The sequence below is a fragment of the Aedes albopictus genome, chromosome 3 (genome assembly GCF_035046485.1).
Source record: "Aedes albopictus strain Foshan chromosome 3, AalbF5, whole genome shotgun sequence".
NCBI lineage: Eukaryota > Metazoa > Arthropoda > Insecta > Diptera > Culicidae > Aedes > Aedes albopictus.
Window position 1 is genome coordinate 448,161,158 of NC_085138.1, and position 25,694 is coordinate 448,186,851.

General features: G+C 40.4%; 2 protein-coding genes across 3 annotated transcripts in view; one reads left to right on the top strand and one right to left on the bottom strand.

The window, feature by feature from the left end:
* The first annotated feature begins 12,278 nt into the window (after positions 1–12,278).
* On the top strand, positions 12,279–22,941 carry LOC109425749 (uncharacterized). Of its 2 annotated transcripts, none has more exons than XM_029880344.2 (5): positions 12,279–12,815; positions 13,183–13,422; positions 13,503–13,674; positions 21,157–21,928; positions 22,275–22,437. In XM_029880344.2, the coding sequence occupies exons 1-5, from the start codon at positions 12,434–12,436 to the stop codon at positions 22,278–22,280; spliced, it is 1,572 nt and encodes a 523-aa protein (XP_029736204.2). In that variant the 5' UTR covers positions 12,279–12,433; the 3' UTR covers positions 22,281–22,437. The 2 variants fall into 2 exon arrangements, with proteins under 2 accessions (XP_029736204.2, XP_029736203.2); XM_029880343.2 differs by having other exon boundaries at positions 12,286–12,815; positions 21,157–21,923; positions 22,275–22,941.
* Positions 22,522–25,694, bottom strand: part of LOC115253452 (N-acetylglucosamine-1-phosphotransferase subunits alpha/beta) — a 12,271-nt gene continuing 9,098 nt past the window's right edge. The window contains exons 3-5 of the mRNA XM_029864567.2: positions 23,870–24,401; positions 23,608–23,809; positions 22,522–23,540 (exon numbers count right to left, since the gene is read on the bottom strand). Of these exons, the coding sequence (XP_029720427.1) occupies positions 23,025–23,540; positions 23,608–23,809; positions 23,870–24,401 (1,250 nt within the window). The 3' untranslated portion in view covers positions 22,522–23,024. The remainder of the gene's footprint in view (positions 23,541–23,607; positions 23,810–23,869; positions 24,402–25,694) is intronic.

Sequence of the window (25,694 nt, forward strand, 5' to 3'; positions counted from 1 at the left end):
CGAAAATTTTAGTATGCAAAGTTGCTTATAAAAACCTAGTCTTTATGCCCACCAAGTTTCATTCGATTCTGAGAGGGTGTTGCCAACTAGAGGTGTGCGCCGATTTGAAATCTGTCGGCGGCGGCGTTTTGCACTTTTTTGGCCGGCGGCGGCGGCGTGATCGGCGTGACGCCGAATAAATTTTCAGCGGCGGCGGCGGCGGCGTGAAACGGCGTGGCCATAATTTTTAATATTTTGTTAATTTCGTTAATCAATATCAGTGTTTTATTTTTTAGTAACTCATCATGTTGAAGATGATATGACATTTTGTTACGGTTTCATTATTTTTTATTCACATGTTTTTTGAAAATTTATTGAAATAATTGTTATGGTGAATCATCAAACAGCTGCCCAAAAAATTATCCAGAATGACCTCCTAGGAATTCCTGGAAGAAATTCTAGAAGAATTCCCGGTGGAATTTCTAGAGGAATTCCCAAATAAACTCTTAAAGGAATTCCCTGAGGAACTCGTAGAGGCATTCCTGTAGGTACACCTAGAGGGATTCCCGGATGAACTCCTAAACGAATTTCCAAAAGAACATCTAAAAGAATTCTTTAATGAACTTTTAGAGAAACGTTTAGGAAACTACCGGAAGAATTCCGGAAAAAAAAATTAGAAGAACTCTTAGAGGAATCGCCGGAGGAAATCTCAGTGGAATTTACGGGCGAACTCTTAGAGGAATTTCTAAAGGAATTCTTAGGAGAATTGCCAGAGGAACTCATAGAAGAATTCTCGGAGTAAATTCCGGGCATTCGTTGTGCAATTCTCAGAAATACTTTTAGAGCAACTAATAAAGTGATTGCCGGGAAACCTTTGGAAGAAATTCCGGAGGAACTCCTAGAGAAATTGCTGAAGAATTTCGGAAAGGAATTCAAGGAGGAACTCGTAGAGAAATTACCAAAGGTATTCCTAGATGAGTTTCCGGATAAACTCTTAAAGGATTTCCCGGAAGAATTTCTTGAGGAATTTTCAGTCGGATTTCTAGAGCAATTTCCGAAGAAATGCGTAAAGAAATCCCCTGAGAAACTCAGAGGAACTCGTAGAAGCCCAGCTAACACAAAATCTTATATGATGTTAAATAGGATGCTCAAGTGGAGGCCATATGCGTACCTGTTTCCATTTAACCGCGTGAAAAGTATGCGTAAATCGCCTCCACTTTTGCATCCTATTCAACATCTTATGCGATCGTGTGTTGACTTGGAGAATTCCCGGAGGTGCTCCTAAAGACATTGCCGGATGAACTCCCACATAAATTGCTGAGAGAAGTTCTAGACAATTTCTCGATAGAATTTCTAGAAGAATTCCCAAGAAATTCGTGAAGAAATTCCCGGAAGAACTCGAAGAGGAATGCCCGGATGAACTCTGATACTTCTAGACAAATTCCTGGGAGAACTCTTGGAAGAACGTTCGGGGAAACCCCTGGATGTATTCCCGGAACTTTAGAGGAATTTTCGGAAGAACTTCTAGAGGAACTTCCGGGGGAATTCTTAAAGGAATTTACGAAGGAAAATTTCATACCCAGTGCAACTTCTAGAAAACTCGTAAAGGTGTTCCCGAAGATATTCGAATTCCCGGAAATACTCCTAGACGAATTCCCGGAAGAACTATAGAAAAAGTCACGGTGAAACTCTTAGTGTGATTCCCGGAAAAAATCGGTAAGGAATCCTCAAAGGAACTCGTAGAGAAATTTCCGGAAGAATTCCTGGAGGAAATCCTAGAGAAATTCAAAGAGGAACTTCTAGAGGAATGTTCGAAGAAACTTCTGGAATAATTTTTGGAAAATTTCTTAAAGAATCTCTTGGAAGAGTTCCAAGAAGAACTGCTACAGAACTTGCCGGAAGAACTCCCAGAAACATTCTCGGAAGAACTCCTAGAGGAATTACAAGAGAAACTGAAATTTCTATGAACTCTTGAATTCCCGTAAAAATTCGTTAAGGAATTCCCGAATGAACTCGTGAAGGAATTCTCGCAGGTGCTCCTAGAGAAATTGCCGGGCGATCTCCTAAAGAAATTCCCAGGAAACACTTCTAGAGGAATTCTCGGAGGATCTTCTAAAAGAATACCCGGAGTAACTCTTAGATGCATTTCTGGAGGAAGTACTACAAAAAGTCTCAGTGAAACTTCAGTAGCAATGCCCGGAGAAACTCCTAGACCTAGAGGATGTCTCGGAGGAAACCCTCGGATTTCCCGAAGGACCTTCTAGAGCTCCCGGTGGAACTTTTAGCGGAATTCTTGGCGAAACTGCTAGAAGTTGCTGGAGAAATTAAATCTCTTCTGGAGATGAACACGACAAAAATATTTTTTCAAGATCACTAGCATTTTCTTCAATCTTCGAAATCCCTACATTCTTTCTTCAGCCATCAGTTATCTAGTTATCTTCAGGAACCCCTGGTATCTTTGCACTGGCGTAGCCATGGGGGGGGGGGGTTAGTTTTAAACCCCCCCCCCCCCCCCCCCCCCAGAGTCAAAATTTCTGGAACAAATTTCCAGTATAAAACGCTTTGACTATGTGGAGTTTATGTCACCGTCGAATGTTATATATTACGATTGTTGATTATTTTCGGTGAAAACCGAACATAATCAACAATCGTAATATATAAAACGCTTTGTGATGAAAAAATTTTTCGGCTGCGCCGCTATTTTGAACCTATGGCTCAAATTCAGTGTATATTTTTACGTAATGTGAGTGTCAAATAATAAAAGGTAATATTGAACATCGAAAACCCCTCCCAGAGAAAATTTCTGGCTACGCCACTGTATCTTTGTAAACTCGATTTCATTCGAAGTACAAACTCTTTCATTTTCAAAACATCGTTAACGCGACATACGATGTTTAGAATTATGAACAACTACCGGTGGAACTGAGTGTAATTTGATCTATTTAAGCGTTCTAAATTTTTAGAACTACAACAATGGACCACCGCTGAAAACGACCTTACAATGCTATGTATACAGATGACTCCAATGAGTTGCTTGAAATATTGTAATGAAGTAAATCAAGAAATAATATAACTCATCAATGCGTTTTTGAGATCGGCGTAGAAAATTGGAGCTCGGCGGCGTAAGCGGCGGCGCGCCGAAAAATAATCGGCGGCGGCGGCGTGAACCAAAAATCGGCGGCGGCGTCGGCGTGGCGCGGCGGCGCACACCTCTATTGCCAACCACTGGTCGAGTTGGCGCGAAATTCGTCTCCTGTAGAATGGAAGGACTTCATTATAGAACAGTTTGGACGACCCTGAATGTCCCAAAGGTTTATAATAAGCTAGAAGACTTCAGATTGCTCCAGTAGCTGTGGTTAATTATGTAACGTTACTCAGTATAAAGATTTGGCTACTGTGACGAGTGTAGACCTGAAGTTCTGAACTTTAAGGTAGTTTGGCTGACCTGGAATATCCCTATTACATTGCATTGTGGATGTCAAGAGCATAACGGATCCGAGTAGGTTATGCAATTCTATTATTTGTGGCGAAAATATATAAAATTATTCTTGTAGATTTTAAGGACTTCACTATAGGACAGTTTGGAACACCTAGAACATCCCAGAATAAAAAACACCTTTTGAATTCCTGATGAAGGCTTAATGAATACATATAAACGTAAAACGCATCCAAGTTTAGCCATTAGAACATCTGGTATGTCAATTATTTCGTTTTTCCAAATTTCATGGTGTTCAGGATGTTCTAGGATATCAATGAAGTCCCAAATACTAATAGAGGACCCAATTTGCAACAACTTTGCCGAAAGCAGTATTATGTTTTTATGGGTGAATTTATACACCCGTTTCTATGTTGGGGTCATACATGACCCCTACGGCTCCAAAGGGTTAAACATAGTCAAACTCTTACAAGTTTACTGAATGTTTAATTATATAAGCTTTTAGAAACTTAAGGACAGACTTATTAGGATTCCAAGATGGCCGCCAGAATGGTCGACTTTGGCATCTACTCACGATTTCGAGGGCACAAATCTCTTCGTAAAGAAAACCGGTGCACCTGAGCTTCTTATTTTAAGCTTATATCAAGTGAGCAAGAACAGAATAATAAAATGCATTGTTGATGGAAGCTTGCTTCTTGAGATTTGTGCGTCTGAAGTTTTGATGCACTGGTTGCAGTGGGATTTCAAGACGTTTGTCCTTAAATTAAACTTTGGTTTTAATTAACCTTGATACATAAATCCCACGAGAGCGCCTGAAAGTATGCAATTTAATTGGAATATGTGTGATAACTTCCGAAACAAAATAACTTTTTGCATAAATGTTAATGTTAATGCACACTTTAATAACAAAATCAGGTTTAGTCATAACTTTCATCAAGGGCGTAGCCAGCTTTTCGGACAGGGGGGGGGGGGGGGGGTCAAGCACCCTTAGTAAAAATGTACCTACTAGCTTTTATAACTAAACGCAACACGATGAAATTGAATATAATAACATTATATTCTAAAAGCTTTATTTAACCCTATTGTATTTTGTACAATACGATAACAAAAACTCGCCTGATCTACACAAATCAACGTGGTGCTGGTAGCGATGGCCAATTTCTGGAAGATTAAGGATTTTTATTTACTCGTGCAATATTTTGCTCTGATTTTTTTGTCAATGTCTACAAAACATTCATCAGAAATTATAGCTGAACTCTTTTGGAAATTTCGAACTCTTTTGAGGATAAACCTGGAATTTCCTGGTTCCTGTATGCTTCCATTTATCTTCCAATACTATTTGCCGGAGAAATTCCTCCAGAATTTTTTGAATTTTTGAATTCCAGAAGGAATTCCTGTAGAAATTTCAAAAAATAAACCTGTACGAATTCATGGATAAATTATGGGATACCTAGTGAAATTTCTGGAGGATTTCTTGGAGGAAATTCTGGAGAAATTGCTGGAGGAATTCTGGACGGAATCCCTAGTAAAATTTCATCAGATATGTCTTTAAAAACTCCTATATGAAGTCTTAGAGAAATTTGTGTAGGAATCCTTGGAGGAATGCCTGTAGAAACTTCTGAGCAAATTCCTGGCGTAATTCCAGGAAGAATTCCTGGAGAATTTCCTTGAGCAATTTTTTGGGTGAATTCTTGGAATCCCTAGGAGAATTCTGGGAGAAATTCCTGAAGAAATCTTCAGAGGAACTCTGGGAGGAATTGCTGGAGAAATTTCTGAAAAAAAAATCCCTTGAGAAATTCCAGGAGGATTTCCTGAAAGAACCCTTGGAGGAATTTCTGGAGGATTCCCTGGTGGAATCTCTGGAAATATCCCTCGAAAATTTCGTGGAGAAATCCCTGAAGTAATTGCTGAAGGAATCTCTGGAGAAATATCTGGAGGAAACCCTGAAAATTTCCTCAAAGTTTTCCTGGAGAATTTCCTGAAAGAATCTCTGAAGAAATCCCAAGAGGATTTCCAGGAGAAATTCCTGGACGAATTGCTGGCATAATTCCTGAAGGATGCCAGGAATATTCCGGAAGAAATTTCCTGGGGAAACTCCTAGATAACATCCCGGAGGAATAAATGGAGGAGTTCCTAGTGGTATTCCTGTGGAAATTTCTGGAGTAATCTCCAGAGTTATTCTTGAAAGAATTACTGGATGAATATCTAGAGGAATCTCCAGAAGAATTCTGAGAGATTTCTGTTTCTATTTCTGTTATTTTTCTATTTTTGAAAGAACCGCTTGAGAGATTCCTGGAGGAATTTCTAGTGGAATTGCAAGTGGAGTTCCTGGAGAAATTCTCGAAGGAATTCCTGAAGGAATCCCAGGGGGTTTCCTTGAAGAAATTTGTGAAGAAATCCCTGGAGGAATATCTGGAGGAATCCCTGGTGGAATACCTGGAGGAATCCCTGAAAAATTCCTGAAGGAATCCCTGGAGAATATTCTGGAGGAATCTTTAGAGGATTTCCTGGAAGAATCTTTGGAGAAACTTCTTGAGGATTTCCTGAAGGAATCTTCAAAGAATTTCCTGAAGAGATTTTTCATGGAGAAATCTCTGGAGGAATCCCTTCAGGAGGGAAATCCCCTGGAGGAATATCTGGAGGAATCAAGAAGCAATTCTGATAAAATCTCGGGAGAAATTCCTGGAGAAATACCTAGAGGAATTGCTGACATAATTTCTGAAAGATGTCCAGGAGCAATTCCTGGGGTAGTTTCTGATGAAATTACTGGGAAATTCCTGGATTAAATCCTGGAGGAATACCTGGAGGACTTACTAGAGGTATTTCTTTGGGAATTTCTGGAGGAATCTCTAAGACAAATTCTCGGAAGAATTACTGGATGAATTTCTAGAGAAATTGTTGGAGAATTCTATTTCTATTCTATTATTTTTCTGTTTCTGAAATCCTGGAGGAATTTCTAGCGGAATTTCTGGAGGAATTCTTGGATAAATCCTTGAAAGAATGCCTGAAGGAATCTCTGGAGGAATCCTAGAAGCAGTTTGTAAAGAAGTCCCTGGGGGAATCCCTGAAAAATTACTGATGGTATTCCTCCAGGAATTTCCTGGAAGAATTTATGAAGAAATCCCTAGAGGATTTCCAGGCAGAATCCTCTGGAGGATTTCCTGGAGGAAACCCTGAAATATTCCTGAGGGTATTCCTGGAAGAATTTCTGAGAAAATCTCCAGAAGAATTTCTGGAAAAATTCCTGGAGAAATTGTTGACATAATTTCTGAAGGATGTCCAGGAGCAATTCCTGGATCAATTCCTAGAGAAATTTCTGGAGGAATTTCTGATGAAATTCGTGGGGTAATTCCTGAAGAATTTCCTGGAATAGTTCTTGGAGATATTCCTGGATAAAATCTTGGAGGAATTGCTGGAGGTTCTCCTTTGGGAATTGCTGGCGGAATCCGTGAGGGAATCTCTGGAGGAATTCCTTCAACAACTTCTGGATAAATTTCTGGGGGAATCTATGGATAAGCTCTGGGAAAAAAATACCCTGAGAAAAATCACGGAGGGATTTCAAGAGAAATCTCTGGAGGAATTCCTGGAGAAATCTCTGGAAAAATGCCTGAAAAAGTTCCTGGACGAGTTTTAGCGGAATTCCTAGAAAAATATCTGTAGCGATTCCTGGAGGGAAAACTGGAAGATTTCTTGGTGGAATTTCTGGAAAAATTTCAGAAGGTATTCCTAGAAAAAAACCTGAAAGAATTTCTGAAGCAATCCCTAATTTATGATGGCGTTCCTTGATTAATTCGTGGTGTAATTCCTGGAGGCATCCCTGAAAAATTCTTGAAGGTATTCCTGGAGAATATTCTTGAAGATTTTCTGAAGAAATCCCTAGGGGATTTTCTGGAAGAATCCTTGGAGAAACTTCTGCAGGATTTCCTGGAGGAATCAAAGAATTTCCTGAAAAGATTCCATGGAGAAATCTCTGGAGGAATACCTTAAGCAATTCCTGATGAAATCTCATGAGAAATTCCCGGAGAAATACCTAGAGGAATTGTTGACATAATTTCTGCAAGATGTCCAGGTGCAATTCCTAGAGAAATTCCTGGAGAAATTCCTGGGGGAATTCATGTAGAAATCCCTGGGGTAATTTTTAGGTAAGTTCCTGGAGAAATTCCTGGTTAAAATCCTGGAGAAATTCCTAGAGGAATTCCTTTGGGAATTTCTGGAGGAATCTCTAGAAGAATTTTTGGAAGAATTACTGGATGAATTTCTAGAGGAATTCTGGGAAATTTCTATTTTTATTCTATTATTTTTCTATTTCTGAAAAAATCCATTGAGAAAACCGCGGAGGAATTTCTAGCGGAATTTCTGGAGGAATTCTTGGATAAATCCTCGAAGAAATTCCTGAAGAAATCCTTGGAGGAATCCTAGAAGCAGTTTGTAAATCCCTGAAAAAATGCTGATGGTATTCCTCCAGGAATTTCCTGGAAGAATTTATAAAGAAATCCCTAGAGATTTCCAAAAATAATCTTCAGAGGAACTTCTGGGGGATTTCCTTGAGGAATCTTCGGAGGATTTCCTGGAGGAATCCCTGAAAAATTCCTGAGGGTATTCCTGGAGAATTTACTGGAAGAATGTCTGAAAAAAATTCCAGAAGAATTTCTGGAAAAAATCCTGGAGAAATTGTTGACATAACTTCTGAAGGATGTCCAGGAGCAATTCCTGGATCAATTCCTAGAGAAATTGCTGGAGGTATTCCTGAAGAAATTCTTGGGGTGATTCCTGGTAATTTCCTGGAATAGTTCTTGGAGAAATTCCTAAATAAAATCCTGGAGGAATTGCTGGAGGTTATTCTTTGGGGATTGCTGGCGGAATCCTTGAAGGAATTCTAGGAAGAATCTCTGTAGTAATTCCTTCAACAATTTGTGGATGAATTTCTGGGGGAATCTCTACAGGAGCTCTGGGAGAAATTTCTGAGAAAATTCCCGGAGGAATTTCTGAAGAAATCCCTGGAAAAATCTCTAGAAAAGTTTCTGGAGGAGATTTTAGTGCAAATCCTGGAGGGAATACTGGAAGATTTCTTGGCGGAATTTCTGGAAAAAATCCAGAAGGTATTCCTAGAAAAAATCCTGGAAGAATTTCTGAAGGAATCCCTGAATGATTTCCTGGATTAATTCCTAGAGGAATTCCTGGAGAAATTTTTGGATGAATCTCTTAGGGAATTCGTATAGAATACCAGAAATAATTCCTCAAGAAATCGCAGATGGAGTTCTTGAACAAATTCGGGAGGAATTCTTAGAAGAGTTTCTGAAGAATCTCCAGAAGGAAACCCGGGAGAAATTTCAAGAGGAATTATTAAGGGAATCCCTAAGCAGATCCTGGAGGAAGTACTGAATCAATTCCTAGAAAAGTTCCTTAAAAACTACAATGAGGAATTGCTGGAGGAACCCTAAAAAGAGTTCGTGGGAGAATCTTTGGAGGATGTTTAAAATATGTTGTTTCAGAAAGAATCACAGAAGGAAGTCCCGGGTTAAGTCCTGCAGAAATTCTTGGAGGAATCCCTGGGGGATATCCTAGAAGAATACCCGTAGAGATTAACGAAGGAATCTCTATAAGAATTCCTGGAGGAATTTCTGGAGAAATATCTATACGCATTTCAATTCCCAGAGGATCCCTGGAATAATTCTTAAAAGAATCTCTGAAGAAATTCATGGAGAATTCCCAGTAAAAAATTCTGAAGAAATTGCGGATGGAATCCTTGGAGAAATCCTGAAGGAATACTAATAAGAGTTCGTGGAAGAACGCCTTGGGGAATCCCTATAACAGTTCCTGAAGAAACCCCAGGATAAATCCTGGGGAATTCCTAAATAGTTCCTGGAGGAAGTATTGGATTATTTTTTGGAGAACTTCTGAAGAAATTCTAAAAAGTGTTCCTGGGGGAACCCTTGGAGGATTTTTTTTCAATAATTCCTGGAGTTGTTTCTGAAATAAACACAGAAGATATTCCCGGTCGAATCCTTGGAGGAATGCTTGAAGGAAAATCTGGAGGAGTCCCGGAAGCAATCCCATGATGAATTCCTTAGGAAAACCCAGGAAAGCTTGTAACCTTACCCAAGACCATGATAGCTTGTATCGCGAGAGCATCAAATTAGCTCACAGTCTGCCATACAAAATAGAGGGATAGATTATCTTACCATGTTCAAAATACATCACACTCACAACAGAACAACAGAACACAATCTCGGATTAGCCATACCCTGTCATGTCGATAACACATCTGTGCTTTTGGAGAATCAAGAAGGCACAAAGGTCATTATTTGCACGAATAGAGGCGAGGGAGAGCACATATTCCGATCTCTATACTGTAAACCCATAGACACATCACTGCCATAAATGGATAGCAGGAACCCTAGTTAACAGAGGTTCTCTCGCAACGGCTAATCTCTTCATCTCTTTAACTCTCATCACTGTTATCGCCACCCATCAGCATGTAGCAATCAGAAAACTACCTACGCCGATATACTGTCCTGATATTTGCGGTGTCCATCAGTAGCCAGTTAATCGTTAAGCAGGTTAAAGCATAGTGCGCGCGCCAATAATAGTTTTTACCTGACTGGTATCGGATAACGCGATAGTGTACTGGATTGTGGTGAAGTGATTAAATGAAGGGGATTGGGCCTTTTTGTGCTCACCTTGAGGTAGCAACAGTGTACAGTGAGAAAAGGGATAGTTTTTATCACTACTTTGTATTCTACAGCCAATTACCACAAAACCCCAAGTGCATGCAGTGATGGAGTAGAGTGGTGATAGTTTTGAGATCGGTAAGCCTGAAACTAAGTTGAGTGAGCTAGAGCCTATCCAAAAATATGTCTTTGCATGGTGATTTATGTGCCCCTCATATGCCTCCTCTATTCAGGCCTTTCTTTCAACCCATATCGATGGCGATGCTGGCCATCAATCCAGTGTGGTGCATCTCCATGTCGGACCAGCAACCGTGGGTTCTGATACGGAGTGGTCGGCAGGATTGCCGGCATAACCAACTTCTGTCCGGACAGACCCCCAGTTCTGCAGCCGCCGAGGGATACTCTACAGACTGACACATACACCCCCACATTAGGTTTAAGTAGAAACCATAACCGTAAGTAATAAACCACTACTAATTTTCATATGTAAAATGTATGCTTTTATTTTGCCATGGAATGACTCGAATTCATACTTCTATGGTTCCCAAGTACCTGAACCTGGTAGATTTCCTTGATTGGTTCTTGAGTTTTGGAATCAATACTCTCCAATTTCTTTTCTACCGTATTTGTCCCTGTCTCATGCAACCTTTCTTAGGGGAGGTGACAAGCTTTCTTAACAAATTCCTGGAAGAATTTCTGTAGGAAAAAAAATGAAGGCATCCATGTCTGCAATATTTTTTGAACGAATTATTGTTGGAATTTTTGGATGGAGAATGTTTTGTACAATGATTTAAGGAACTCCTGGAAATTCCTGGAGGAATTATCGAAAGAAGCACTGGAACAATCACTAAGGGAACTTCTAAAGATATCCCAGGAGAAATTCCCGGAGCAATCCATGCTAGAATCACTGAAGGAAGCTATGGAAAATTCCAGAAAGAATTCATCGATGTATCCTTGCAGAAGTATTTGTAAAAAACTGAAGGAATCGTGGGGGGAATTCTTAAAGCATTTCTTGAAACAAACCCTAAAAAAACTATCTGAAACCTGCAAGATGTCCATGGAAGAATTTACGAAAGAGAAACTCCTGGATATGTTCCTTGAGGAATTTCTGAAAGAATCCTTGGAAAAGTTCCTGAATAACTGCCTAAAGGAATTTCTGGAGATGTCCTTGAAAGAATTTGTAAAGAAATCCCAGGTATGATTATCTTAGCATGACGTTTGTTTGAATTGAATACAAGTGAAAATTCGTGTAGCAGTAGCATATAAATGCATTCTATAGCAGCATATAATTCTACAAAGACCTTGTTTTTCCCTACCAGAATCTTGCCATGCTGTTTTTGTGTTCCATGAATAAACATCACAAAATTTTTAAATTATTCTCAAGGTTGGATAATTGTGGATAAAAACCTCAATTATTAGAATAGTCTAGAGAATAGTTTTTTTTTATATTTTTTCTGGAACACTTGAATTATTGACAATCTTTGAGTCGGCTTGAATTAAAAAAAATCTGTCGGCCAGGGGGGACACACGAACCCCCCCCCCCACCCTCTGGCTACGCCCTTGACTTTCATTCGATTCATTTCGAATGTTCATTACAACTGCGGTACAACTGTGGTAACGAAAGCTTTTTGTTCGCTGAACCCATTGTTCATTGTAACGTCCGTTTGTCTGTGACTAAACTACACCAAAGTAGCTTTGATCTCACTGGATATTGCAAGTATTGCAAAGCTTGTATCTTTCTTATTGATTCAGTAAATTATTTGGCTGCCTTATCACTTCTACTTCTAACAGTCGCCAAGCTACTGTTTCAATCACCCTATGGCTCTGTTATAATCTGGTAATACACATTGCACTGATTATAATCCATATTACCGCCACGCCGACTGTAGCTGTGATAAGATTGATTGATGGCTATCCTCCCACCCTTAATCAGGCCTTGTAGAAGGTATTAGCCATCACAGAGTAGCCGTATATGAAGATATTCTTCGTAACTTCATCTCTTTTATACGATACCGAAGATCTCTTTTGTGCTCTTCTCCTGCGTTTGTGGGTTCCTGCCTCGGGTCGGGATATCGTTCTACGGCCGAAAGGGTTGTTTGAAATTAATTTTAGAAGCGATACAACTCGCACAGCTTCGCTGGTGTCACACTCGCAACACACAAAAGCAGGAGGTATGTAGCAGTTGTGATAATTGCTTTCATGCGTGTTTGTCGAATGCAAGCAATATTATTAAGGAGTCGAATTCGTTTGGAGCCGATCATTCAGTTGCTAGATTTTGCTCCCTTCGGACATATTCGTAGAGTAAATTGGCGCGTACTTGGACAACAGAAATTGGCGCGCTGGAACGATGCCAAGCGTGGGCGTTTTGTTGATCGCTTCCGTGCTGTGTCTAGCGGCACCGGTGCACATGAGTGACGAGGTTTCACTTTTTCCCACCGATAGTTTGACGATCGTGGAAGGTGCTGGATTCCTGGCCTACTTGATTCCCGCCAATGCCGGGGATTACGGCAGGTGGATTCACTGCTCGGTGAATGTGAGTGGATCGAGTTACAGTCTGGACAGTGATCAAATTCACGTAGTTGATGGAATGACCAGCGTGCAACGCTTCAATGCCACTGTTTGTGGTATTCGGGTGCAAAACGTGCGCAAATCACTCGATTCATGGATGTTATCTGCATTGGATTCTGAATCGAAGAGCGTTGAAAAAACTCTTCTTGTCGAGGTTTTCAGTAAGTATTGGTGTAATTGCATCTGAGGATAAGCTTCAGATTGGATTATAACTGTACAAGCAGTGTATCAAACAATGTTCGCGAACATTTTCTGGTGCCCCTTTTTTTGTCTTTTTTCTTTATTTCAATCTAGAGAAAAAAATTCTGTACTTTTTTTCAAATTTGCTATTAGTAAAGAATTGACTTATTTTTAAATTCACGTTAACAACAAATAAAAACAGTCGCTGATGGTATTGTTAGTGACTATTGAGTATGAGTCATGCGTTTGAAAAACTACAAACTCGATCAAAATATTGTATTGAATGCAGTTAGTAGAGAAATAGCTATACACTTTTGAAAACCCGTTTTTTGTAACATGCTTTTTTAGCTCCCAAGAAGATTGGCATAATGAACGTTACCATCAGTGATACGAGTAGTTCGTATACCGTGACTTGCCCTGAAGACACCTCGCGACGCTACTGTCGTATACTGGATGCATCGGATAATAGCTATGACGGGTGCTCGCAGACGTTTCAAATCACTTGGAGTACAGCTCGATTCCGGTGTCGCATACTGTACTGGGGCGATATGGACGAAACGGAGACTGTAATCAACGTGATAGTGGAGAGTAAGTTCCCAGTTTTCAAGCATGCAATCCTCCAGAGGATAAGATAAAAACATTTTTCTCGGTTCCTATCGTTGTTGCAGAGAGTATGCGGGATGTGACTTGGTCGATCGAGGAGAATGATGCACATGTGGTGCTGAATTGCCACTATCGTTCGTCGGTCAGTCCCTGTCGAGCGTTATCTGTGGCTAGTCAAAGGCAGATGATGCTACTGGATGGACATTTGGCAGAACGCTACTCGGCATACAATACCAGGTGAGTATGGTCGATGCTATTTTTGCAGCTTTCAACATGACTTTATGGAATACATGCCTCCGATTTAAACCACAGGCTGTGGACTTGTTAGCTAAAGAACCAGCCTTGCCTTTTAAATTGTCATTTCTTTAATTCAAAATTCCTATGGTAACTTTTCGTAATGGATACATGATATACACATGCAAAAACGGTCATTGGCAGAGGAAGCTCTTTGTTAACAACTGTGGAAGTACTCATAGAATACTAAGCTGAGAAGCAGGCTCTGTCCCAGTTGGTATCAGATATACGGCTTTTTTAATTTGCAGTAATATAGCTAATTGAAGTCCATTAAAATGCGCATACTGGAGCACTGCTCTTCAGACTGCTTTACCCAAGGCATTAGGAAGAGAAGTATTTATAAACAATGTCGGAAATTTTCGTTTTCGAGGTGATCTGCATTGAACTTGCAAGTATCGTCAAATAAAAGCGATCATGTAGTAAACAATTCACAATTATGTTTATAAATACCATCACGTGCACATGTTCGGAATATATTGACGTAGATATATTGCGGAAATAGTAAAAACCACGATCCAGATCGAAGTGCGGCTCTTTGTAAGAAATATAACAAGTGTTAAAGTTGTTATTGGAAAATTTTCAGTACAATTACTTGAGAAGGATCAAGGAACCCAAACATGGTCGCCACAATGGCCGTCCTGAAACTCTACTCCATGGTTAAGATTCATACGTCTGCGTCATCTTGTTATTGAGCATTGTAAATATTTGAACGAAATGCAGTTTTTTCATAGACCACCCACATTCAGGCATAACATGATTAGGACGATAAAACTTTTCTTTTCCTTACTCTGTTTACCGTTTGTAGACCATAAATGCGCAGAAAGAGGAAGAGAGTGGAAACAGCTGTGGTGCAAGAGATGCATGCGTGGTTGCATTCTGCAAACTGTTCAGCTATGATCATAACCTTTAGCTCTATGTTATAATTTGAGACGTAACAAATGGATTGTTTGTTTACAATGTTAAAACTAAGGCCAATAAAAGAAGGTGTAACCTTGGTTACGACATTTTGGCGCCATATCCGACTGAAAGATTACATTATAGTGATGATAATGAGATGATAATATGAGTAAGCCGACACAGACGGTAAACCAGATGTGCTTTAACCACTGTTTTGATCGTCTCTAGAATCTAGTTAGAATGTCATTAAAACGATTGAGTTTGAATAGATATGTTATATTGCGCGTTTCACCGTTGATTATTGCACAAAAAAGTACAAAATCGATCATAGATGGTCGCTAGTACATCATTATCATGTTCGTGTCTTCTACTATAAGTGCGAAAAGGACTGACCGCGCAGGAGACATCTAAACGATCAAATGCAACCGCGCATATCTATTAGCTTTTTGCACATTTTCTTGCAGAACTACATCATGAAATTTTTTACATGCTCTGAGAGTTGAATAACTAATTACATACTAACATACTAAGCACCAACCACTAAAGATCGAGTTTGTTCTTGCATCTCGCTCAATGCCTCATGGCGAGTTTGATTATGAATAAGCTTTCATTTAATATAAACACATATCGTAAAACAACTACCCCGCATAAACGATAACCATAAGATTTGCTTAACCGCCTATTCGGGATACAGTTCGAACAGTTTGCGGTATTGTTAAACCGTCTACATTACGGTGCGTGTATTGTGTTGGTTTATTAGGGGCCATTGCCTTAAAATAATAACCCAACTAACATTTATTGTGAATGTAAACGTCAACAAAGCGTCCTCAATACGGCTTGATGCTGAGTTACTGTGTTGTACATATGGACGGAAGCTTCTATGCAAGCCCTATACCAATGAATCTGGCGAACTTAATCCACTTGTACATGCTGTGCGATCAGCTTTTATGCCACCTAGTCATAGCTCTTTTCTCAGCTCGTAACCACTAACTGGATAACATCTTGAGAAGGCGCTTTTTCAGCCTTTTCGCAGTTGTTAAATAATAGTTTTACGGCATCCCCAAATTAAACGATTAAATATAATTAGGTTATGGATACCGTGACGCAATACATGTGGAACTGGAATTATCACTTTTAAAATTGAATAATTAAAGTATTTGCCGCTACTTGGAATCGAACTCCAGATCTCCGTATCCACTGGTCCCGATGATGTCCTCGCTGCCACACTGCTATATATAAATAACATAGAAAATAGCCCGTTTTGTTTTACTCCAGACAAGGCTTCATAATTATGCCACAAGAAACCTTACCCAACTTCATCTTGCTGCAAAAGCTTGTGAAAAGTTGAACGCTATAATGTTTACATTGAACAAGCTGTGTGGTTGCGCCAACAGATTCTTCTTCGCAGCTTCTAGCTGAAAGAGTGTTCTTTAAACGGCTACGAAGCGTTGCTGTTTTGTGTTTTGGCAACATTACAAAACGTACTGTATAAAAGCAGCTGTTGTAGTGGCTGGGACTCTTACTCGATTTGCACATCTTTTTTTTTTTTTTTAAAGGTTCCTAGCGGCACGCCGACGGACGTAGAAACCTCTCCCATCAATGTGCGCACAATCGTCTCGTGTTAGCGCGGACAACGACAGTTCACTAGGCCTTTGGATAGGACAGAGAACGTAATCCTTCAGAAGCAGTTCACCAGCCGTGCAAGGAACATGTCGTCCAGTAAGACACTGTTGCGTACTGACTCAGAAGGTTACGGTAGAAGGTGTGAAAGTTTCGGTTTTGTCATATGGTCGATTTCGTATTTGTTTTTTTTTTTTGTCATGTCAAGGCTTAAAGAATGTTATTGTTCAAATTTATGTTGTACCCTATAATTCAGTAATCTTTGGTGTGCCTATGATCAATAGAGTTAATAAACTATAGAGGAAGAATGTCGCTGGCGTCACTGCCGAAACATCTCTTGCTGGCGGAGATAGGCCGGGCTATAAGTGTCAAAGCAAAAAAGTATGCAGTTTGACAGATAGATACCCGACATGTTTGCGAGCGAGAACAAAGGGAACAGCAGCGACATTCGTCCTCTATAGTTTATTAACTCTATTCTATGATCTGTTAGAAGGTCGATGTATTCGTTATGTCCATTTTTGTTGATCCTCATTTTAGTACTGTTTTTATTATCTTTGAAAGTTGTTTTTCGTCTACATCCCTAGCACTATCAGCATCTGTCCAAATAAGTCCAAATAAAAAAAAACCTTTAAGATGCTCAGTTGAAAAATGTAAACATACCGTCTACCCCCGTTGGTTTGACCTCATCTAATATGAACACTTTTTAATTTGACCCCCTCTAATCTGCTCATCGTTCAAACTAAAAATTGTTCAAACGTCATTCTGCTCATGGAACGGGGTGAAACGAAACGCAGAATCAAAACAAAACAGCAAAAAGGGTTACCATCAGTGTGTTTTTCGATGCCCACAGAGTTACTAGAAGTTCAAATTAAAAAATGAACCCCGCTGGTTTGCATGAGGTGTCGTTCAAACCAACGGGGGTAGACGGTATCTAATTTGTCGTAAATAGTATGCGTTAGTCAAAGTCGAAGTAGTCAGTTTTTGTCGATTTCGTCTTGATCACACGTTAGCTTCGAATCTATAAGCATGCACTATTAAATGCTGCACTTCCCACTATTAGTTTCTTAGTTATTTTAAATTGATATTGCAAGAAAATATTATTAAGCATTAGGCATTCGAAACATATTAGGGTTTACTCACAAAACTAAAAGATATAAAAATAATGATAGAGAAAATTAAATCACGAAAGCACATCAAATGTTGAGAACTATGTACATATTAGCAAATGGATACTACTAGTTATTTCATATTTGAATTGAATTTGTATTTGTTAAAATTAACCGAATAGTGGGAAGCCCAGGTAACAGTTTAAAGTCTGCCGACTCGAAAAAGATTCCGAGACTCGTCACAAAACACAAATATTTTCATTATGATTCACAACGACTCTCGAAACCTTCCCAGACTCAATCGACCGGAACTGTTTCCTGGGTATAGAAACTACTGGGCCCTAGCAGGTTCCTCCTGTTTATCGAGCATTTCTGATAAATCAGCCATACTCCATCTGTAGCAGCCGGTTCGCAATGAACCGGTGGGGGCGCATTAAAGTGTTAAAGGTGATATTTTCATTACAAGAATTTATATTAACATCCTTCACTTTAATACCGTCGAACCCTGTGATCTTGGCCAGGGTGGGACTCTTACTCGATTTGCACATCTTCCGGAAAATCTTGCGGCATTGAATTAAAGTGCAATAAAAGCAACCCAAATAATTTCACAGCACAGCCATGGATAGCTCTAAAGAATTTGTGTAGTGTAGCTATAAATATATCCCGCTTAAAGTTTGTTTTGACAATAATGTTTATACCCAACAAGCCGTGTTGGTAAACCAACAGTTTCTTCAATACAGCTTCTAGCCCTAATGAAATCGTATAACGGCCTTTAAAGCGCTGCTGGCTTGGGGATTTGTCAGTATAACGAATTGTACTGTATAGTAGCAGCTGTTTTGTTAGCTGGGACTCCTATTCGATGTGTTCAAGTTTTCACATCTTCCGGGAAATCTCCCGGAGTTGGAATAGAGTGGAGTAAAAGCAGCCCCAGTGACAAGCAATGTATTGCTGAAAATCGAGTTTGGTAGCTGTGTGGTGCTTGTTTTGCAGTCGTGTATTAGCTTATGATTTATATTTGACTAGCTTTCCTTTTATTCAGCGTTGACGGCTTTTACTCGATGATTACACAACAGAAAGCAAATGACTGAAGCTTGTTAGTTGGGTAGTTGAAATAGGTTTTTTTTTATGAAAATGTTAGTTGGGTAGTTGAAATAGGTTTTTTTTTTATCTAACTCCCGTCATATTAAGCACCAACAAATAAAGATCGAGTTTGTTCTTGCATCTCGCTGAATGCCTAATGGCTAGTTTGATTTTAATTACAAATTTATGAATAAGCTTTCATTTAATATAAAAACATATCGTAAAACAACTACCATTTCCTTAAAATATTAAGACAATTAATTGTCCCTCGAATTCTATTTCCATCTACTTTACGTCTTTTTCGGGCACAACATGAATTCAATTCCCATCGCACCTTTTACGTTATGAAAAAACATGAGCCATTGGCAAAGGTAAATTAGAATATCTGTAAATATCGGCTATTCACTGTTTGATACGAAGGAAATTAGCGCATGTGACGAAGTAGATTTCTTTTGAGCATGATTTTACACTAAACAAGTTTCCTACATACCTGACGTATTCCATTCAGTTGATCGGCAGCTCAGGATTTCTATCTCAGGAAGGACACTACGGTGTGCTGCCAATAATCATCGATTACCGACATGAGGAATCGTTTTCCTCCTGGTGTTGTGGTGCGCATCAGGATGGGGTGCATCAGACTTAAGATATGTGTTGAATTTCTTCTGGTCGTTTTCGGAATGGCCGTAGGAGGACAGTCCTCTACAATAACACCATCAGCAAAATTCTCTTTACACATATCTTCTACACTATACCGGTGCCCGAAACTTAGGTGATGTTTGCACATCTCATTGAGCTGTGCATCACTCACATTTCTCGCTGTGAGCCCATCGACATATTCGAAGTAAGCGGTTTTTATTAGAGTGACTGGAAGGGAGAGTGGCGTCATGTTCCCATTTTGACAGGTCTCCTGCTCGTTTGGAACAAGAATTTGTATGGATTTGACAGATGACCGCTGTTCCAATTTTGACATTGACGCCACTCTAAGTTAAAGTCACTCTAGTTTTTATCAATCAATGCTCAACTCATGTGAGACGTCGAACCACTCACCATCCATAACCCAAACGCAACTGTGTTTTTCGCCTGCCATGAACAAAATTGCACTGATGGTCCAGTACACTTAGCCTTGTGTGGACTCTTCTCATTTTCTTTTTGGCCCTTTCTTCGCTTGCAGCAACCGACAGTTGCGGCTCAGGAGGCCTTTCTTCTTATAGAAGAATCACATCTTTTCCACGACACTTTTCACTATTTTCACATCACTTTTCATCACGCGGTCATGCGAGGATCCACTACCTTACAGTTTGCATAAAAATGCATTTCCCAGCCTTCCACAAGATTCAAATTACACAACTTCCGTAGAATACTCACTTGAGGCCATTATCTTCTCATGGTATTCTCCAAGCGCTTTACAAGTCTTTCACGTTGGTCGTACCCTTCACGAGGCTGTATAGATTATCTTCACTGCAGAGCCGCCTTTTTGTCATCGGCCGACCACTTTGACGTAACGAGCTGCAGCTTTGGATCTTCCACCATATACCTACTCAAATTTTCCGCAAAATGGGATTATCTACATTCTGAACTTCCATATCTCTGCCAGTTTTAGTTGTGCAGCTTGAGGAATCACATGAATCACTCGCGACGCGAGCAACCACCGTGTTTCGGCCCTGCAAAGCAGACGCACACTAATTCACCGCGGTAGCTCCCGGTCCCGCCGAAATCGAGTCCACGCACGACAACTTTGCACCGGAAAAATTGACCGAAAAAAGCAATTTTCCTCGAAACTTCCACCGGGGTCCATAATCTGTAAGACCAGAGGCGGGTTACGAAGTGGAATGACGCCGTACGAAGGAACAATCGCCGGGAAAACACGGGATAATCCGAGATGGATGTGCAATCACGCGACGACGTTGCGAATGTTCCGAAGGTTTGCTCGAACTCGAATGGTCAGGGGGCTTACCTGCTGCTGCGGGAAGGTTTTATTGGTTCCATGGAACGTGTTGGGGGAGGCACCAGATTCACCTGCTCTCGGGTTCCTAACCGCCTAGCTCGACAGTCGACAAAACCACGAATCAACAACAGCACCAAACTTATTCTTCCGTCACCAAAAGCCACTTTACTTCAGAGCTCTTCAGAGTTCGTTTTTAAATCATTCACAAACCACGCATTTGAATTTAAACTATTAATTAAATTTATCAAAAGCCTAATCACAAAAAATGCTTCTTCAATCTGTCCGCACTAGAAAATTTTCACTTCGCAAAATTCAAATTTGATGAACCCGCTTGCTGCGATTGCGGATCGTGTGGTTCGCTCGTTGCCACGCCCACGGCACCCGCTCGCATGGACGCGACGGCTCGGTCGACGTCGGCTCACGTCGGGCGTCGGTGGTACCCGAGTAAAAATGCTCGCGCAGCTTATAGTGTCCGCCATAATTATTACCCGTTGCAAGAAAATATAGAGCGAAAAAGGTGCAAAATCGCTAATAGACCTCCGCTGGTATGTTTAATCGTTATGGTGTATTCTACAATAAGTGCGCGAATTGGCCAAGGAATACTGCGCCGAAAACACCGAAATGATTTTTCTTACAGGCGGAGATGTATGGGCGCTTGCGCGTACAAATTTTCGCGCAACGCATAATATTATTTAAAAACATTTTAAAAATTACACCCACAGAAGTTAAAATACATATACGATAATTAGGCAAACTTACAGTATATGACAATTTCAGGGTATCGCAGGGAATTTGTGCTCTGGAAATCCGCAAGCCATTGCTCAGGGAAGACTACGGCGTGTGGCGGATCTATTTGCCACTTACCCTGACCGACCTCACCGGATGTGTGTTCAACTTGAAAGACAAACAAAATCAACAGGAAGATGAAGATGATGACGCATTGTTGGTACCACCACCCTCGAAGTTGGTGGACGTATTTCACGATCCACTCTCGTCGGCTACGACTACGACCGAACTGAGTTGCGAAGCCCCGTACGCGATCGAATACTGTTACCTGACGGGACCCCTGGGCGGAAACTACGTGCCCGAGCGGTTCGATCGGCTTAAGACCTTGGGTATGTGCAACTTCAGGGTGTCCAACATTACCAGCGGAATCTGGGCCTGTGGTTTCAACGACGAGAGTGGCGGCGAGGATCGGCTGAACTATTTCAACGTGAACGTCTACAAACAGCCAGGCAAGGCCGTGACGCCGGAGATCAAAGCCAGCAAAGGGGACGGGAACAAAAGAATGCTGTGTAGGACAATTTTGGATCTGACGATTGAGATATGCCGGTTTATAAGCCCGAATGGGGAGGTACACGCCCTGTCGGAGAACTTCGTTCCGAGTGAAGAGTCGAGGTTCCGGTACCATGGCGCGGGGCTACGGGAAGGAGAATGCGGCGTGGAAATCGCTGAGGTGGAAAGAGCGGATTTCGGTCGGTGGAAATGTGCAATAAAAGTGCAGGGCAAGGACTACGCCATTGAGATGGATTTGATCGAAGAAGGTGAGGTGAGTAGTTCTCGCTAGTGCTTGGCCGCCATTTCGATACTGTCGTGTTGGATTATCTTTTCCTTAATCATGTCAATACAATAGGCGAAGCTTTAAAAACCACGTGTTTATGGCCAAGATCCAATATGGCGGCCGAATCTATGATAGTTTCTAACCTGTTTTGAAAACATAGATTTTAACAAACTAACAAAATTGATTTTTTTAGTCTATTCTAACAAAATGAAGTTTGATTGTAAGTTCCAACACAATATGCAAATGGCGACCTGACTTCAGCGAGATTTGCTCAAACGAGGCTGCTGTCAGCTCATGCCGATATGATCTAACATGACTACCGGTTTCGTTTCAGTTATAAGCACCACAATGATTGTCGTTATTTCAATCGTTGCAACGGTCGTGGCCTGCGCAGTGGGAGGTTTCTTCGCCTACAAGAAACTGAACGCCCGGCAACGCGTGCAATACCAGGTCAGACTTGGCAGCTCGACCGGTGGCCTGTCTACCGCATCGAATGGAGCCTAGAAGAGGTTTGTGCTTTTTTTCTTGGTGTTAGCTGTTTTGAGGCTTGATATGTTTGTTCACATTGATTTTGCGAGGAATTGTTTGTTCATTGAAGAGTTTATTTTACTGTCAGGTTTTATCTTTTCGTGTTCAAATAAATAAATTGGAAAAAAAAACTATGAGAGTCATTCCATGCCGAATCGACAAATTCCTAATTTCTATTGTTGAATGTTGAACAATGAATGTTTAATGCGCGAGTAATTTTAAGTTCATTATCGAATGAGGTTTTCGCCCTCTTCTCCGAGGAAACGATTTTAAATAATAAACAGGATTGAGAGAAAGACCTTTCGCCCTCTCTTTCACCTCGCTCTTTCTTGTGTTCGTTTAGGAGAGTAAGAAAAAAGAAAAAAGCTGGCTACGCCCGTGAAAGATGCACGTATCAGCCCAATTAGTTTCGTCGGTAAACTCTGTAAGTAGCTGCATGAAGTCGAAAAAGGGTATAACAGCGTTGAAGTGATGTTTAAAATATCATTAGCTATACAATTTGTCGAATCGACATGAAATTACTCCTAACCTATTAGTACAACTAATTGCGCAATCGTCATATGGTATTGTAGTCCGTTCGACTACTAAGGAACACCAGCGTTCGGGCGAATTTGCCTTTGTGCCGGAAGCAGAGCATTTTGACGCACACCAAAAACGCCACCAGGCAAAAAGCGTACACTCCGTTCCGGAACAGTGTCTTCCGGGCAAACCAAGCCCGATAGTCGTCGTAGTATTGAAATCTATTGCGATAGTTGTTCTCCAGCTCGAACTGGCTTCGCACCGGAAAGAGCGAGAGGTAGAAATCTTCCAACAGAGCCGAAATCAGTTGATTCTCCTCGGGATTGTCCTCGGAGAGGTTATCATTGATACAGTTGAACTTCTTGGGATTCTTCCGTAGCTCATCCAAAGCATCGACGACCTGCGTGATGTTTGAAGTCAACATCTTGAAGTTGCTGTAGATTCCCGTCTTCTGATTGACGTGGTATTTGTACAGTGGAGTCTGGGCGAAATTCATCTTCATCATGTCTGTCAGCTCGTGGCATGCAAGCACGAGACTTTTCGTGACCGTTGGCTGAAAAACAGATAACGTAATGAAAACACGTGATTTAAGTACTCATTTAATTGAACATCGTACTTACAATGGTGGAATCTTCGTATCGTTCGTAAACCAGAGTTGGATAAACTATCCGCTGTTCTTCCTGATGTTCCAATGGCACGAAATTATTCTGCTGTAGGGAACAATTTGTTACAACTTCTTCAAAATACCTCACAGCAGACCAATCCAGTGGAAGGTTGTAAATCTTCGTCAGCAACGTTCGAATTTCCCGATCAGACCATGTTCTAAAAACAAAATCCCCATCAATAATTATTTCAAAACCTTATCCAGTTCTTCTTACTCACCCGGATCCATCCGTGTCGAAATCATCGAATATCTCCGAAACGCTCTTGTTCCGACTTTCGCTCATCAGAAAATGGTAGTACGTAAACGCGTACTGCAGATCGTTCCTCTCCCGGAACCTATGGCTCTTGGTAACGGAAAAATCCTTCCTAAAACGGACCAGCATTGCCTCTACGATGTTCACGTTCAGCAGAAATCCAACGTGCGCCAAGACCTTCCTATTCTTAAATCCATAAATCTGGTTGAAAATCTTGTTCGTATGAATCAGTGAATGGGCAAAAATGTCCTGCGAGTTGGACATCCTCTCTTCACTTCTGGCGTCTCCCACTACTCGTTCGGGGTCTCCTTGGGCGGAATTCTTCTTCGAGTTTGATTTATTGCTTTTCAGCTTTTCCTTGTTGAACTTTTCGACCAGTTGTTTGGTGGAAGAACCGTTGTTGGATCGTTTGAACATTTCGTAGATATCCCTGATGTTGTCGGATTTTTTCCCATTTTTGGGAAAAGTTTTCGGCACATCGATGAACGTATCTTCACCTAAGGATATTTGTTTGATCAGTTGAACAGGTTTAGTTAAAATGTATTTGAATTTATTGAAATTTTGTTCATTGGCAGAGATATGCCTGATCGCAGGCCTGATCTTTAAGGGTCAAAAGAACTTAGAGCATCTTTAGCTGTGAACCTGCCGAGGAATCTTCCAATGAATTTTAATTCTAAGAAATCCACAAGAACCACACCAAATATTTCAGCAGAAGCGAAGTATTTTATGAATTTGCTACATATTACGTCAAAAATAATAAGTTGTTGAACATTTCTTTTGATATTTCTCTAAGAAAATGGTAAACAAAGTTTTATATCAGAGTAACAATATTCTAACAATTTTTAGATATTTAAACTATGTTTTCTTGAAAGAGTAAAAAGTCAATATGTTGTTGCTGTTCAGCTGTTAGCGCAATAAGCCCATGAGCCTTTGCTCACAGCATTATTTATTGACAATTCACAAAAGGGCATTATCTCTATTCATAATAGATACAATATCAATATCATCTGATTCTGCATTTGCAGTTATCGTTTTAAGGGTGGTATACACAACACAAAGCAGACTACCTAAAATTCTTCACAAGTTGCTGATGAAACAAGTTGTCAAGAATTGCACAAAAACCCCTACAATCAGGGAACAACATTTCCAAGATGTTCACCGATGCAAACAGTAAATTCACTAAAAATATTATCAGAACTTCATCTAAAAATCTCTGAGATTCATGAATTTTGCAATTTACTTCTTACAGTTGCACTAACGTAAGAACTACACGAGACACATAACACGCGGCACGAGACAAGACATAATACTTATCGTTCTTACAATGGTCAAGAAAAGATTAAAAATTACCCTTACGTCGACCGGTTGCGGGCGTGATCTAGCCCATCTATTGGACAATGTCCGACTGACTGCGTTGTTTTCGTACGATATTCGTACACGTCCAAAATGAAGTGAGAGTTATACCATAGACTCCAATCAGTTGTGCAGAAAGGTCTCAATACACTTTGGGTTTGTTCAAAAACCCGGGGTAAAAGATGGGGTCTAAAACCAAGTATGATCATGTGGATATATAAAACCATTGTCCGTCCCAGGACTACTTACGCTTCCCTTGTCTGGTGGCCTAACACTGCTGTCGTCCCTAGATTAATCCTTTACCTTTGCATTTCTCGTTGTTCAAATGAGCTCCACAAACACCACCTTTTTTTTATTTTTCTTTAACTGTAAACAAAATTCATTTTCAGGTTGAATTCATTCTGGTATTTTCCATAGGAAATTTATGTGTGGACAGT